General features: G+C 45.3%; 1 protein-coding gene across 1 annotated transcript in view; it reads left to right on the top strand.

Annotated features, from left to right (window-relative positions):
• Positions 1-16,004, top strand: part of ddx23 (DEAD (Asp-Glu-Ala-Asp) box polypeptide 23) — an 88,605-nt gene that overhangs the window by 9,120 nt on the left and 63,481 nt on the right. Inside the window, exons 3-6 of the mRNA XM_084333215.1 lie at positions 402-515; positions 4,404-4,494; positions 12,847-12,912; positions 14,880-15,018. Coding sequence (XP_084189341.1) covers positions 402-515; positions 4,404-4,494; positions 12,847-12,912; positions 14,880-15,018 — 410 coding nt within the window. The remainder of the gene's footprint in view (positions 1-401; positions 516-4,403; positions 4,495-12,846; positions 12,913-14,879; positions 15,019-16,004) is intronic.

Genomic DNA, 16,004 nt, shown 5'->3' with positions numbered 1-16,004 from the left:
AAACTCCAATGTGTTGTCTGGTACTGTGTGTGCTCTGGACCAGCCAAACTCCAATGTGTTGTCTGGTACTGTGTGTGCTCTGGACCAGCCAAACTCCAATGTGTTGTCTGGTACTGTGTGTGTGCTCTGGACCAGCCAAACTCCAATGTGTTGTCTGGTACTGTGTGTGTGCTCTGGACCAGCCAAACTCCAATGTGTTGTCTGGTACTGTGTGTGTGCTCCGGACCAGCCAAACTCCAATGTGTTGTCTGGTACTGTGTGTGTGCTCTGGACCAGCCAAACTCCAATGTGTTGTCTGGTACTGTGTGTGTGCTCCGGACCAGCCAAACTCCAATGTGTTGTTTTGTAACTGTTGATGGATACATTAACTTTGTACCGTGCGTGTGTGTTCTTCTCGACAGAGGTAGACGCATGAAAGACAAGGATAGAGACAAAGAGCGCGGACAGAGAGAGGACAGAGAGAGGGGCCGTAAGGACCGAGAGAAGGACCGACGTGACCGCGGCAAGAAGTCCAGGTATGGAGTCTGGCTGCTGTGGTAGAGGGCCTGTGTAACGTGTGGGGCAGGGATACACGGATATCATTATAGATGTGATCAGATGAGGGCCTGCGTAACGTGTGGGGCAGGGATACACGGATATCATTATAGATGTGATCAGATGAGGGCCTGTGTAACGTGTGGGGCAGGGATACACGGATATCATTATAGATGTGATCAGATGAGGGCCTGTGTAACGTGTGGGGCAGGGATACACGGATATCATTATAGATGTGATCAGATGAGGGCCTGTGTAACGTGTGGGGCAGGGATACACGGATATCATTATAGACATGATCAGATGATACCGATACCAGGATAATAACGCTGTGATACCAGGATAATAACGGGGTGAGATACCAGGATAATAACGCTGTGATACCAGGATAATAACGGGGTGAGATACCAGGATAATAACGGTGTGAGATACCAGGATAATAACGGTGTGATACCAGGATAATAACGGTGTGAGATACCAGGATAATAACTGGGTGAGATACCAGGATAATAACGGGGTGTGATACCAGGATAATAACTGGGTGAGATACCAGGATAATAACGGGGTGTGATACCAGGATAATAACGGGGTGTGATACCAGGATAATAACGGGGTGAGATACCAGGATAATAACAGGGTGTGATACCAGGATAATAATGGGGTGAGATACCAGGATAATAACGGGGTGTGATACCAGGATAATAACGGGGTGTGATACCAGGATAATAACTGGGTGTGATACCAGGATAATAACGGTGAGATACCAGGATAATAACGGGGTGAGACACCAGGATAATAACGGGGTGAGACACCAGGATAATAACGGGGTGAGATACCAGGATAATAACTGGGTGTGATACCAGGATAATAACGGTGAGATACCAGGATAATAACGGGGTGAGACACCAGGATAATAACTGGGTGAGACACCAGGATAATAACGGGGTGAGACACCAGGATAATAACGGGGTGAGACACCAGGATAATAACGGGGTGTGATACCAGGATAATAACGGGGTGTAATAACGGGGTGTGATACCAGGATAATAACGGGGTGAGACACCAGGATAATAACGGGGTGTGATACCAGGATAATAATGGGGTGTGATACCAGGATAATAACGGGGTGTAATAACGGGGTGTGATACCAGGATAATAACGGGGTGAGACACCAGGATAATAACGGGGTGAGATACCAGGATAATAACTGGGTGAGACGGGAGCTCCCGTAGCTCACCGCATATCTCGGCGCTATTTCTGCGTCGGGGAAAACCGTGCTCGTCACGGATCTGGGGGACACGAGTTCGATTCCCGGACCCGCCGTCATTTCTCGGAATGTCTTCCCCTGCTCTACATCCCATTTCAACCTGTTTCTGTCGGTCATGCTTGACCAGAAAAGCGATAAACGCTAAAAAAGAAAATAAAGTTTAAAAAAAGAAAATAAAAAAAAAAACTGGGTGAGATACCACGATAATAACTGGGTGAGACACCAGGATAATAACGGGGTGAGAATGATACCAGGATAATAACTGGGTGAGACACCAGTATAATAACGGGGTGTGATACCAGGATAATAACGGGGTGTGATACCAGGATAATAACGGTGAGATACCAGGATAATAACTGGGTGAGACACCAGGATAATAACTGGGTGAGACACCAGGATAATAATTGGGTGAGACACCAGGATAATAACGGGGTGTGATACCAGGATAATAACAGGGTGAGATACCAGGATAATAACAGGGTACAGGGTGGTATATAAACAGCTGAGGCACTGAACCTGGTGTAACCAGGTAATCTAAGACATTTCAGCATTTAGGTCCATAAGTTGCAGCGCTTTCCCAAGGATGGTGCCGAGTTTCAACTAGGGGGTGGTCTGGAGGGGGGCTGTGCCTCAACTAGGGGGTGGTCTGGAGGGGGGCTGTGCCTCAACTAGGGGGTGGTCTGGAGGGGGGCTGTGCCTCAACTAGGGGGTGGTCTGGAGGGGGGCTGTGCCTCAACTAGGGGGTGGTCTGGAGGGGGGCTGAGTCAACTAGGGGGTGGTCTGGAGGGGGGCTGAGTCTCAAATAGGGGGTGGTCCTGAGGGGGGCTGTGCCTCAACTAGGGCGTGGTCTGGAGGGGGGCTGAGTCTCAACTAGGGGGTGGTCTGGAGGCAAAACAGGAGGCAAAACATATGCAATAAAAGAGTACATGAATACACACACACACAGAGTGGAACAGAGGACAGAGCAATAACTTATTAGACTGATGTGTCTGTTTCTAAGCTGGCCCCAAGCTTTCACTGCAAAATAAAAATCATATGCAATGCAAAGTAAAATATCTATATTCCTTTTAACCTCTTAACACTTTCAGCGCCACGCCTGGTTTTCCGTTTTACCGCTTGAATGCCACCATCGGCGCCAATGTTAACGTTAATATCGCCTAATCTATGTTTTAAATTATGGCTATGTGTCTAATCTGCCCATCGCATTATCAAAGACTATTTTCCAGTCAGTGCTGTGAAGGCAGATTGTTTTTTTATCGCGTCGTTGCCGTTTCAGAGCAGTTAGAAAAGCCCCCGTTTTGATATAAAAAACAGCTCATTCTGGAGCATTCTATGAAAATCGTCTTTTAGTGGAATATTCCACAACATTCGTCGGCCTTTTTATGAATCGTTTTCAAATAAACGCTAGATGATCAATATTATACGTGCACGCACGCACATTACGGCCGCGCACTGATAATCGCTCCGTTGATTTCCTCACAGACTTTTACAGTGAAACCGAAAGAAGACATTTCACAAAACAGCTTATAACTTCATCAAACTTACTCTGATTATCCTACCACTGATAACAGAGTCCTTACCTGACATCAGATGGTATCCAACTGGTATATTCCAATTCCTGATCACCATTCGAAAAAATCGATACGTGTATGGATCCAACGCGATACAGTAGAACTCCATGATCCGCGGGGATCTGAGGCTCCAGAATGAACTCTGGTAACCCCGGCTGGATCAGTGAACTGGAAAATGTGGAGTACCGGATTTTTTCCCCCACCATTTTCATTGAGTCCATTCCAAAATCACTTATGTCATCTGGGAGACGACAGGGGTCGCTTTTTTCCACAGTGATCGTCGGCGCCCCTCGGCTATACTCGGGTAGGCTCGGGTGATGCAATAATTTTTCAGATCGCAAAAAAAAATAAATAAAAAAGAATCCGAGAAATCTCGTGAGTGGCTAGCAACCACCTATAAAAAAACACGAGAAATCTCGTGAGTGGCACTGAAAGAGTTAACAAGCACCCAGAAAAGTGGTAATTTTTTTACTTGAACTTGATGACTGCATACTTTTTTTTGCAAAGCTTAGCTTTCTACTTATAGCACATGCATGAGCCTGGTCTCTTTTGAAAGATAACATTCTGAAGTTACTAATACCAAAAAAGGAAAATCACTTTTAGTGCTAATGAAATAGAGTAACAGAGATCTGAACTTGAGTTGAACCTGAACTTGTGTACTCACATTTTTCTGTAGTGGTTGCAAGATTCCATATTCCAATATTCCATCATAGAGGTATAAGCTGGAAAACACAGCGGTTCCATAGCCTGAAGTCTTATGTAGTACAGGTCCAATTTTGATAATAATCCGTTCAGAAATGTGTCTTTGAGAGACGTCAGAGTAAAACCGGCAACAAAAAAAGAAAGCTCTCAAATGCACGTTATGTGGTTAAATACATGGTGGCGCTGGTAGGTTGTCATAGTGATGCTACGCACCATACCGTTGTTTAGGGAAAGCCCTGAGTTGCATGCAGTGCCAACAATGGCAACCTCTGTGATTGACTTCCGCATTTGATCAAAGTCTGAAGTCAATTTGATCTGTCTCTTTAAAGAAGCACATCTCCCAAGTCTAAGGACGGCAGGATGAAGAAGGATATCAAAACAGAGGAGGAGGAGGAAGAGGAGAAAAAGAAGAAAGACAAGGTGGGAACAGAAACTCAAAAGTTTTCAAGTTTGTTTTTATTTGTCACGTATAAGGTACAGGTACATTACAGTGAAATGCTTGGTTCTGTATGAGCCCCTGAGAATGTGCTTCATACAGTAAAAAAGTAAGTAAAAGAGGAATAACACTATACAAACTAAAGTACAACCTAAGTACAATCTAAGTACAATGAAGTAAAAATGCAGACAATGAGGTACAACAACTTTTTTAAGGCAAGGTGCAAATGAGGTATGAATGTAGTGCAAATCTCTTTAATAAATAGATAAATAAATAGATAAATAAATAGATAAAAGTTATAAATATAATGATGTGTTAGAGCAGGGGTCAGCAACCTTTTTGACATGGAATGCCTGTTTGAAATATAGTTGTAACTAGTGTGCCTCAACAATATTCCATGCATCGTAATTTTTTTCTTCTCATAATCAGGTATTTTTAATGATAATCTTTACATTATTACTAGTGCTGTCAGGCGATTAAAAAAATTAATCTAATTAATTACAGGATTTGTAATTAATTAATCTAATTACGGTAATCGCATTTTAATCGCATAACCATTTTATGCCTGATATTCTATATTCTATAATCATATTTCAAATTGAATGTGTCCAGATGGCAGAATTCAGTACTGTATCTACAAAACCTTCTGTTTAATCATCTTCCATCTATTAATTTGCTTAGATTATTCAGGTCTGGTCAATTTGAGCATGGTGTTATTCACAGTCAAAGATAATAAAAAAAAATCTCATTTGGTTCATTACAATTGACTCAAAATAAGATTTTAATTCAATCAATCACAGCACAGATTGATTGATTGAATGAAAATGTTATTAACAGATTGCAGAATGGGTACAATACAGTACGGCTCAATACACACCAGAGAAAGACTTTCGTCTTGTTTACATCAGGGTCCGCCATTTTCAATTCATAATGAATTGTAAGTAAGGGTGCAACTTGCACTGTGCAATCCATTCTTTGTGGATCTAGCCCACAGTATTTCTGACACTGGGAATACATTCCCTGAGATTCATAGATGTCCCTAGAATCAGATACCAAGAACATGCAAATGGACCATATTAAAAAAAAGTCTGTAAATGTGTATTCTACATTCTCATGGAATGAATGAGATACAAAAAAAATTTAATAAAAAAAAAAAAAATTGTAATTAATTTTGAGTTAATTTTCATAACGCGATAATTTGCTGTGTAATTAATTAATCTAATTAACGCGATAAACTGACAGCCCTAATTATTACATCATTATTGTTATTGTTATTATTAACAATATTATTATGATGGTTGTATCAACCCTAAATCTGAGTTTGGGGGGGGGGGGATGCAATGCAGACAAACAGCTGCATACAGTGCGACCATTTCACTCACATTTGCCCATTCATTTTTGGACACATCACACCATCGGTGTGTGTACTGTACGTGTGCTGTCATAGCTCCACCTACAGGCCTAATGGAGAACACCAGGAGAACACCAGGATGTGAATGGAGGGTGAATGTGAGGTATATCGTGTAAATAAGTTTTGATTGATCGCAAGACTACACTGTAAAAAAAATATAATAATAAGTTACCAGAACTTAAAAATATTGAGTTCAGTTTAGGGATGCACGATATTGATTTTTTGACACCGATACCGATAACTTTATGCTCCTCAAGCCGATACCGATAACCGATATTTATTGTATTATAATATTTTTTTTAACTGTATACCGGTGTATATATATATATATATATATATATTTTTTTTTTATCAATTATTATTATTTTTTTAGTATTTATAAGCTCCGACGTCATCGGTACTTCTATCGGTACTCGAGAAATTATGGAGTTTTTTTTTTGAGGAATTTAAACGTCGCAAACTAATCTTGTTGGCAGTTGTCTGCGCGGGGAGCTCTGTGCTCTCTGCCTGCTGTGCTCTCTCCTCTCTTCCCCTCCCTCCCTCCCACACACACACTCACTCACTCACTCACTCACTCACTCACTCACACACACACACACACAGACACTGGTGCTGCGCTGCCGAGTAGGCTACAGACAGCTCTGCTCTCATAATGGCGGAGAGAACGAAATGTTCAAAAGTCTGGGTCTATTTTACTAAAGTTGATGCTGACAACGCTCGTTGCCACAAGTGCAACAAGACATTTGCCAGTAATGTATAAGCGCTGGTACTTGTCAATGTGGCTGGCGGGGAGATAACGTTAGCTCCGAGTAGAGTAATGGCTGACAATCCGGAGGTAAATAAACGAACGAGAGCTTCTGATTGGTGGTAAGAAGAAGCTCTCGTACGTCACAGCCAAGAAAGGGAGCGCTGGATTTGTGAAAAACTCCCTGTTCCTAAACCACACGCTATCAGTTTTACCACAGTACTGGCAAAACGGGAGGAGGCTATAATAAAAACAAGCGCCCTTCATCCAAATCCACCCACACCGGATTTCTTTTAACCAAAAAATTTATTATATGTTATCGGAGCTATCAATAACGTTATCGAGTTTATCGGGATGACGTCATAATTGCTGATATCGGCCCGATAATTATCGGCCCGATAATTATCGTGCATCCCTAGTTCAGTTACTGTGCATTAAGGTTTTCAGTTTTCAATCCATAATAAGTTAACGGAAAAATAAGTACACAACCACATTATTTCAACCTAATAAAACTATGTTTATTGTCATTGTTTTAAGAACACAAGTTGACTTGGTAATACTCACATTTTGAGTAAAAAAAATTGCTTTTAACATGTGCAATGTTCAATGAAATAGAAAAATAAATAATACAATTAGTTGATTAACACTTTGATCGCCATGGTTAAATTCATAATTTACCATCCCTAGCCAGCTCTATTTGTCTATGGAGAAGTTCCCCTTCTTTGCAGGGCTATAACTTTTTAAATTGTATTGCTAAATTGACATTATTATGGCCCATTCAATGTCTTATATCTATTGTTCAGGGTGTAGCAACGTTATACTTTTTCATTCACATATTCATACTAAAATATGGTCTAAAGTATAAGTATGTTTTTATCGTTTTCTGCAGCTTTCTCCAGAACTTGATTTATAGCCCCAAATGCATTATATTGATGATCAAATACAGTTTGGTAGCGATCGGTGCCAGATAAAAAATGTCAACTGGAGGTACTTCTAGAAGTTACTACGTATGATCTGATGTTGACCGGATGGGCGGGGGGTCGTTTATAATTCCGTGGGCAACGTTATATCATTCATCTAGTGTGGGTCATATGATCATCAGAGCAGTTAGTATAGCAGACATTAGAAAATAACGCTGAAACTCACCGTATCTTCCTCGCGCCGTTGGGGGATGAGCATGGAATAGAATCTTTTCTATTATGGGATGTCGAAATATCCGATCCATTTCCAGGTTGTATAATAGTATATACGTCCAAATCATGTTGTTTATCGAGTTATGTGCACCGATCGGTGTTCACTGTGTCAAGATGGAGTCCTGCTAATGATAGTGAGTGCCCGGACGAAATATGGGTGAGCACCACTTCATCCACATGACTTCCTGTTGGGCGATCTGCCGATCGGCCACCAGATGGCGCTCTTGAACCGTTAGAGAGTTGAGTGGAGCTCAGCAGTATATCTCAGGTCCCCGGGAGAGAAATATGATTTCGATCACAGATTTTTGAAATATTGATATCAAAGACGTGTTACGGCGTCTTCGGCAGAATGAGCATGGCGGGCAATGACGAGTTTTGGGCTTTTCCGGCGATTAAAGTGTTAATCCCACTGGTCACAATGGTGACCGTAATAATGTTTTTGTTATAAGGCTCTGCAAATGTTACTGAATGATGTAGCAATGTATTTCCAGCTAAATTGAAATAATAAACAAATAAAGGGTCTCAATTAAATATGTGGTAGTAAAAAGAACCTGTGGGAGGATTTCAACAAGATAAATGCGACAACAGTGCAAAATATTTCACTATAATATTTCAAAGAAATGTATTTTTAATTTTTTAATGCTGCCCCCTGTGCCTATGCAGGCACGCGTGCCTAGGGTTGCCTACCCCTGTGTTCGAGAGAGGGAGCGAGTTTTTTTATTTATTTTTTTACTAGTGGAGCTGCGGTCTTCTCTGTCTGTGCGACTGGGTTGGCTAGCTAGCGGCTAACGTTAGTGGGCATCAGGAATAACGGGGATGCATTGCAAAGCTTATTCGAAGCAGTGGAGTTTTCACTGCACATAGAAACAGCGCAGGGGGGGAGTTGGGACTTATTTAGACCAAAGCACTCTGGAGCTATGCTGTCGAACACTTTTGAGGAAGTGCTGACAGTGGAACAGCTGAAGTTGTCAACTCTGCTGTCAAAACCGCCTCCGCATTATTTCCACTCGCTCATAATTTCAACGTATCACAGTTGATTGTGGGCGGGTGGTGGCAGATCAGAATTATTATAATTTAAAAAAAAATCGTTTTCCCCCTCCTTTTTCCTCCGTTTTCTCCCATCCCAATGTTAGTCGTTATGACAATTCCCAATCCCCTTCCTGGTCGCTGCGCACTTACCCCCCACAGTCGGTCTGGGAGAGTGGAGGCTATCACGTGCTTCCTCCGACACACGTCTAGCCAATCAACCGCTTCTTTTCACCTGGCAGCGCGGACTCTCACTGAGAGGGCGTAGCGTGTGGAAGGATCACACTACCCCCCTTTAGATCCTTTCCTCGCTGAGCAGGCGCCCCGACCGAACTGTAGGAGTCGCTGTTTACAATGACCAGGACCCACCCACCAGCTTTCCCACCCCTAACACCAATTGTGTTAGTATGAACGACCAGCCAAGCTGGTAGCAATGCCGAGAGCTGGGCTCGAACCCAGCGTCTCCTGCATTGGTGGCGAGCGCCTTGCCCACTACACCACCTAGCCGCCCCTGGCAGATCAGAATTCTTACACGTCACAGATCCGAGTAAATTCAGAATGGCTTGTTTCAGTGGGGGGCGTACTTGTCTAAGCTGAACTGCAGAAATGGGATTTGGTACAGATTACACATTTAGTCAGTGTTGGTACAACCCCACATTGCTTGAAAACAATGCAAAACAATGCAAAACACTGGAAAGGCCATTTTTACAATAGGGGACCTTTAACACATTGGACGCCAACCAGGCCACGTGAGCGGATCGGCGCGGGCGAGAAATCCGCTCTTCGCTCTTTAAAGTGGAGATGAAGCAGTGAGCAATGTGATCCTAGTTTGTTTGTTGTGTACCTTGTGTAAGACAGGGTTCTATAATCAAATGTGAAATCTATCTTATTTGTCTGAAAAATATAATATAATATCCCTGTTTTCAACATGGGCGCCGCCATTTTGTTGCTGACGTCATGGCTGACGTCATGCCGGGGGTTGGGTGTATACACTCTGGTTAGCTGCCTATATTGAATGGGTCAGTCAGCAAATAAAATGTTGCCTACAAAACAACGGGACCGCGGTGGTTCTGTTTGTATTGCTCCTGGCTGTTCAAACTAATTTTACCATGTGAGAGAGAGGAAAGTTGGTTAATTTCCACAAACTACCAGTGAAAAAAACAGTGTTGTCGACATGTTGGCTCGGGCTGGCTGCACTCAGGCGGCGCGACCAGCCTGTTGGACAGGGAAGGAGGATCTGCAGCGAACACTTCATTGCCTCGGATTATGTTGTTGGGGTGGGATGTTTGTCCAGAAGACCACTAATCAGCTGAAGCCGGACGCGGTTCCCTCGGTCTTCGACAGACAGACCGGCGTTAGCTCTCGGGGCCCGGCGTTAGCTCTCGCTAGCTAGCGTTAGCAACCGGAGCGTCGCGGAGCATTCAGCCTGCTGGCTACACAGCTTGTGTAGCCAGCAGGCTGAATGCTCCGCGACGCTGGTTGAAGTGGGTCTAGGTAGCCAGCAGGCTGAATGCTCCGCGACGCTCCGGTTGCTAACGCTAGCTAGCGAGAGCTAACGCCGGGCCCCGGCTGGTGCCAACTAGCTAGCGATCGCTCCCGAGAGCTAACGCCGGTCTGTCTGTCGAAGACCGAGGGAACCGCGTCCGGCTTCAGCTGATTAGTGGTCTTCTGGACAAACATCCCACCCCAACAACATAATCCGAGGCAATGAAGTGTTCGCTGCAGATCCTCCTTCCCTGTCCAACAGGCTGGTCGCGCCGCCTGGGTGCAGCCAGACCGAGCCAACATGTCAACAACACTGTTTTTTTCACTGGTAGTTTGTGGAAATTAACCAACTTTCCTCTCTCTCACATGGTAAAATTAGTTTGAACAGCCAGGAGCAATACAAACAGAACCACCGCGGTCCCGTTGTTTTGTAGGCAACATTTTATTTGCTGACTGACCCATTCAATATAGGCAGCTAACCAGAGTGTATACACCCAACCCCCGGTATGACGTCAGCAACAAAATGGCCACGCCCATAATGCTAAATGCTTCAGAAATGTACACAACAAATCGTTTTTTCTTAGAAACTGCTTATTTTTATAACGTGACTTCTTCTGTGGCTTATCTAAATACTAATGTGATGCTATGAATATGTATTTATCGCACTGCTTCATTTCCACTTTAAAGCTTGGTCCGCTCCGCTAATCGCTCATGTTGACCCCGCCCCCAAGTCGCTCCCCGCTCACCTTGAATCGAGCGCTCCCCGCGCCAGATCGCTCGGCAGATTTTTTTTTTTTTTTTTTTTGGAGCATGGTGTAAATTAGCTCAAACTACAACAGTCTACACCCCCTGGGCCCCTTAACAATTGTTTGTATTGAGCCGCATTGTAATTGTACCCATTCTGCAATGTTAAATAACGTTGTTTATCCATTCACTAGCTCTATTAAGCGATGATAGCTAGCCGAGCCACAATGCTATGGTCGCTGCCATTAACGTTAGCATGCTAACGACAACAACAATGGCGTCGATACTTTTTCTAACGGGAGTGAGTAACAAAGCCTGAACAGGATATTACAGGTTCACCCTTCTCATTGGTTGAAAATGGCCTTCATGTTTGTACATCGCCATCTGTTGCTTTGGCATTGTACTACATGTATATTACATCAGTGTTAAACCACTGTGAGCGGCCTGGAGTGGATTGGAGCGGAGGAGAACTCTCGCTCCGGACGTCGCGCCGACCCATTTTAAAACCCACTCCTCGCTCACGTCAAAACCGCCCGCTCACGCGCCGCGCCGCTCACATGGCCTGACGCCAACAACGTCTTAAGACGTTATTGCCCGCCATGCGTTGTGCGCTAACAAAGTCGTAACGCGTGTTTGGGATCAATATTTAATTTTTTCGCCATGGCATTCATAATTCATCCAGCCTCCCTCCGGAACGCAGCTGGACCCTGTTCTGATATTGCAACACCTCAATACCGCCGCCTGGTGGATGGCCGGGCGAGTTACACTCACGCCAAACCGGAAGTGGGGCTCGGTGCATCGAGGAAATTCCTCCGCCAGAGATATATTGTAGCGTGGATCAATATACACACTCAAGTGCATTGGGATCGCTTTCAAAACGCAATAATCGATATTTCGGCGTTTATTGCGTCATACAAACCGGAAATGGATCTAGCAGATCGATGTCAAATAATTGGAATCTTTTTCCTCCAGTCTCATCGGCGAACGGTAAGACGAAACTAACGTTATTTTCAGCTTGATTGTCTATTTCTTTGTTTGCAATCCATCTGATCAACATATCAATCCATAGTAAAAAAAGACGTTACTGACGATCAAGGAATTATAAACGATCCCCCCCCCCCCTTTCCTTCACGCATGATGAAGCATAATGTATACCGATCATATACATTTGAATTTCTATAATCCATCATATGCGTCAGGGCCTATAACTCGCGTTTTAGGAATTACTGCAGAAAACCTTAAAAACATATTTATATTCACGACGGTATTAACACGACAATGTATGAATGAAAAAATATAACGTTCCCACATCCGGAACGATAGATAATCGATGTTGAATGTGCCATAGTAATGTCAATATAGCAATAATATTTTAAAAGTTATAGCCCTGCAAAGAAGGTAAACATCTCCATAGGCTTACAGCGCTGCCAGACTGGGCATAAGGATGGGCATACTGCATGGCAATCAAAGTGTTAAGGTGAGTGTGTGCATGTGGATGTGTGTGCAATGAGTGTAGATGGATGGGTTGATGATGTTACATGGAGTCATTGAGCATCCTGATGGCCTGGGGATAGAAGCTCCTTCTGAGTCTCTCTGTACCGGCCACGAGACTCCGGTAGCGCTTGCCTGACCACAGCAGTTCAAAGAGGCAATCTCTTGAGTCTCTTCGTCTCAGATGAGTCCGTTGGTCGTCTGGATGTTATTTTGAGCCTTTTGACTCTTCACCCTTCAGGCACAACCGCTGTCTCTGGAGGAGCTGCTGGCCAAGAAGAAGGCAGAGGAGGAAGCAGAGGCCAAGGTGAGCCTTCTTACTGTCCTCTACTGTCATGCACTCTTCCTACTGGACTAACATGTCTCTACTGTCATGCACTCTTCCTACTGGACTAACATGTCTCTACTGTCATGCACTCTTCCTACTGGACTAACATGTCTCTACTGTCATGCACTCTTCCTACTGGACTAACATGTCTCTACTGTCATGCACTCTTCCTACTGGACTAACATGTCTCTACTGTCATGCACTCTTCCTACTGGACTAACATGTCTCTACTGTCATGCACTCTTCCTACTGGACTAACATGTCTCTACTGTCATGCACTCTTCCTACTAGACTAACATGTCTCTACTGTCATGCACTCTTCCTACTGGACTAACATGTCTCTACTGTCATGCACTCTTCCTACTGGACTAACATGTCTCTACTGTCATGCACTCTTCCTACTGGACTAACATGTCTCTACTGTCATGCACTCTTCCTACTGGACTAACATGTCTCTACTGTCATGCACTCTTCCTACTGGACTAACATGTCTCTACTGTCATGCACTCTTCCTACTGGACTAACATGTCTCTACTGTCATGCACTCTTCCTACTAGACTAACATGTCTCTACTGTCATGTCCTACTAGACTAACATGTCTCTACTGTCATGCACTCTTCCTACTGGACTAACATGTCTCTACTGTCATGTCCTACTAGACTAACATGTCTCTACTGTCATGCACTCTTCCTACTAGACTAACATGTCTCTACTGTCATGCACTCTTCCTACTGGACTAACATGTCTCTACTGTCATGCACTCTTCCTACTGGACTAACATGTCTCTACTGTCATGCACTCTTCCTACTGGACTAACATGTCTCTACTGTCATGCACTCTTCCTACTGGACTAACATGTCTCTACTACTTTGCACTCCTCACTCTCTCGCCCTCCTCACTCTCTCTCGTCCTCCTCACTCTCTCTCGCCCCCCTCACTCTCTCGTCCTCCTCACTCTCTCTCGTCCTCACTCTCTCTCGTCCTCCTCACTCTCTCTCGCCCCCCTCACTCTCTCGCCCTCCTCACTCTCTCTCGTCCTCACTCTCTCTCGCCCTCCTCACTCTCTCGTCCTCACTCTCTCTCGTCCTCCTCACTCTCTCTCGCCCCCCTCACTCTCTCGCCCTCCTCACTCTCTCTCGTCCTCACTCTCTCTCGCCCTCCTCACTCTCTCGTCCTCACTCTCTCTCGTCCTCCTCACTCTCTCTCGTCCTCCTCACTCTCTCTCGTCCTCCTCACTCTCTCTCGTCCTCCTCACTCTCTCTCGCCCCCCTCACTCTCTCTCGTCCTCCTCACTCTCTCGTCCTCCTCACTCTCTCTCGCCCCCCTCACTCTCTCTCGCCCCCCTCACTCTCTCGCCCCCTCACTCTCTCACCCTCCTCACTCTCTCGCCCCCCTCACTCTCTCGCCCTCCTCACTCTCTCTCGCCCTCCTCACTCTCTCTCGTCCTCACTCTCTCTCGCCCCCCTCACTCTCTCTCGTCCTCCTCACTCTCTCTCGTCCTCCTCACTCTCGCCCTCCTCACTCTCTCTCGCCCTCCTCACTCTCTCTCGCCCCCCTCACTCTCTCGCCCCCCTCACTCTCTCTCGTCCTCCTCACTCTCTCTCGTCCTCCTCACTCTCTCTCGTCCTCCTCACTCTCTCTCGCCCTCCTCACTCTCTCTCGCCCCCCTCACTCTCTCTCGCCCCCCTCACTCTCTCTCGCCCCCCTCACTCTCTCGTCCTCCTCACTCTCTCTCGCCCCCCTCACTCTCTCTCGCCCCCCTCACTCTCGCCCCCCTCACTCTCTCTCGCCCCCCTCACTCTCTCTCGCCCCCCTCACTCTCTCGCCCCCCTCACTCTCTCGCCCCCCTCACTCTCTCTCGTCCCCCTCACTCTCTCTCGCCCCCCTCACTCTCTCTCGCCCTCCTCACTCTCTCTCGCCCCCCTCACTCTCTCTCGTCCCCCTCAGCCCAAGTTTCTGTCCAAGGCGGAGCGGGAGACCGAGGCCCTGAAGCGCCGGGAGCTGCAGACGGAGGACCGGAAGAAGATGATCGAAGAGGAGAGGAAGAAGAGGAGGGTGTTCCAGGAAACGGGGAGGAAGATGATGGGTATGTACCAGGAGGGATGGGTACCGTTCACATTTGAACCGATATGGTACCGGTACCTGTGAATCGATACCGGTACCCAACGGTACCCTTTTTCTGTACTTTAGTCTAAAAAAATGTAATCTACCTACCTCGGTCATGAAAGAAAAATCCAAACTTCAAATAACTACACTTTCAACCGTTTTCGGCTTGCCATCGCCCCAACTGCTTTGTTGTTGAATCAAGTCAAATCCTAGGTAAGTGTATTGTAGAGGAGCCAAAGCTATATATATTTTTTTTTATCCACTTTTTTTCTCCCATTTTCTATATTTTCTCCCATCCCAATTTGGTATCATCCAATTCAACCCTCCCCTGTCACGAACGCTGTTTCTTGCCTCCCACAAGCCGGCTGCAATGTGGACTAAGTCATACATGGCACAAGTCCCCTCCGATACTCGAGGTAACAGCAGTCGCATCTTTTCACCTGCGCAGCTCGATCTCTCAGTGGCGAGGAGTAACGCGTGGGAGGCTCACGCTGCCCCCGACACTTCCTGATTCTACTGCGCAGGCGCACCAACCGACCTGTAGGAGTCGCTGTCCACAACGCCCGATCCCCACCCATCAGTTTCCCACCCCCTAATACGGCCAATGTGTATTAGTACGGACGACCAGCTAAACTGAAAGCAAATGTGGAGCGCTGGGCTCGAACAGGCAAGCCCAGCGTCTCCAGATTTCGTGGCGAGCGCCTTGCCCACTACACCACGTAGCCGCCCTGAGCCAAAGCTATATATTTAGGTTATTGTATTATATGAATGTTTATATGTTTATTTTTATAACCTTACATTGAAACGGCATTAGGAATATTGATTGGATTTAGATAAAGTCATTGAACCGTATTATTTGTCATAATAGAACCTTCTAGAACAGTGGTGCCCAACCAGTCGATCGCGATCGACAGGTAGATCGCGGGCTGATTTCAAGTAGATCTTGATTAATAAAATCTGATTATT

The sequence above is a fragment of the Notolepis coatsorum genome (assembly GCF_963971535.1).
Source record: "Notolepis coatsorum genome assembly, chromosome: 17".
NCBI lineage: Eukaryota > Metazoa > Chordata > Actinopteri > Aulopiformes > Paralepididae > Notolepis > Notolepis coatsorum.
Note: the sequence above shows the minus strand (reverse complement) of the source record. Positions and strands in the feature narration are given on the sequence as shown.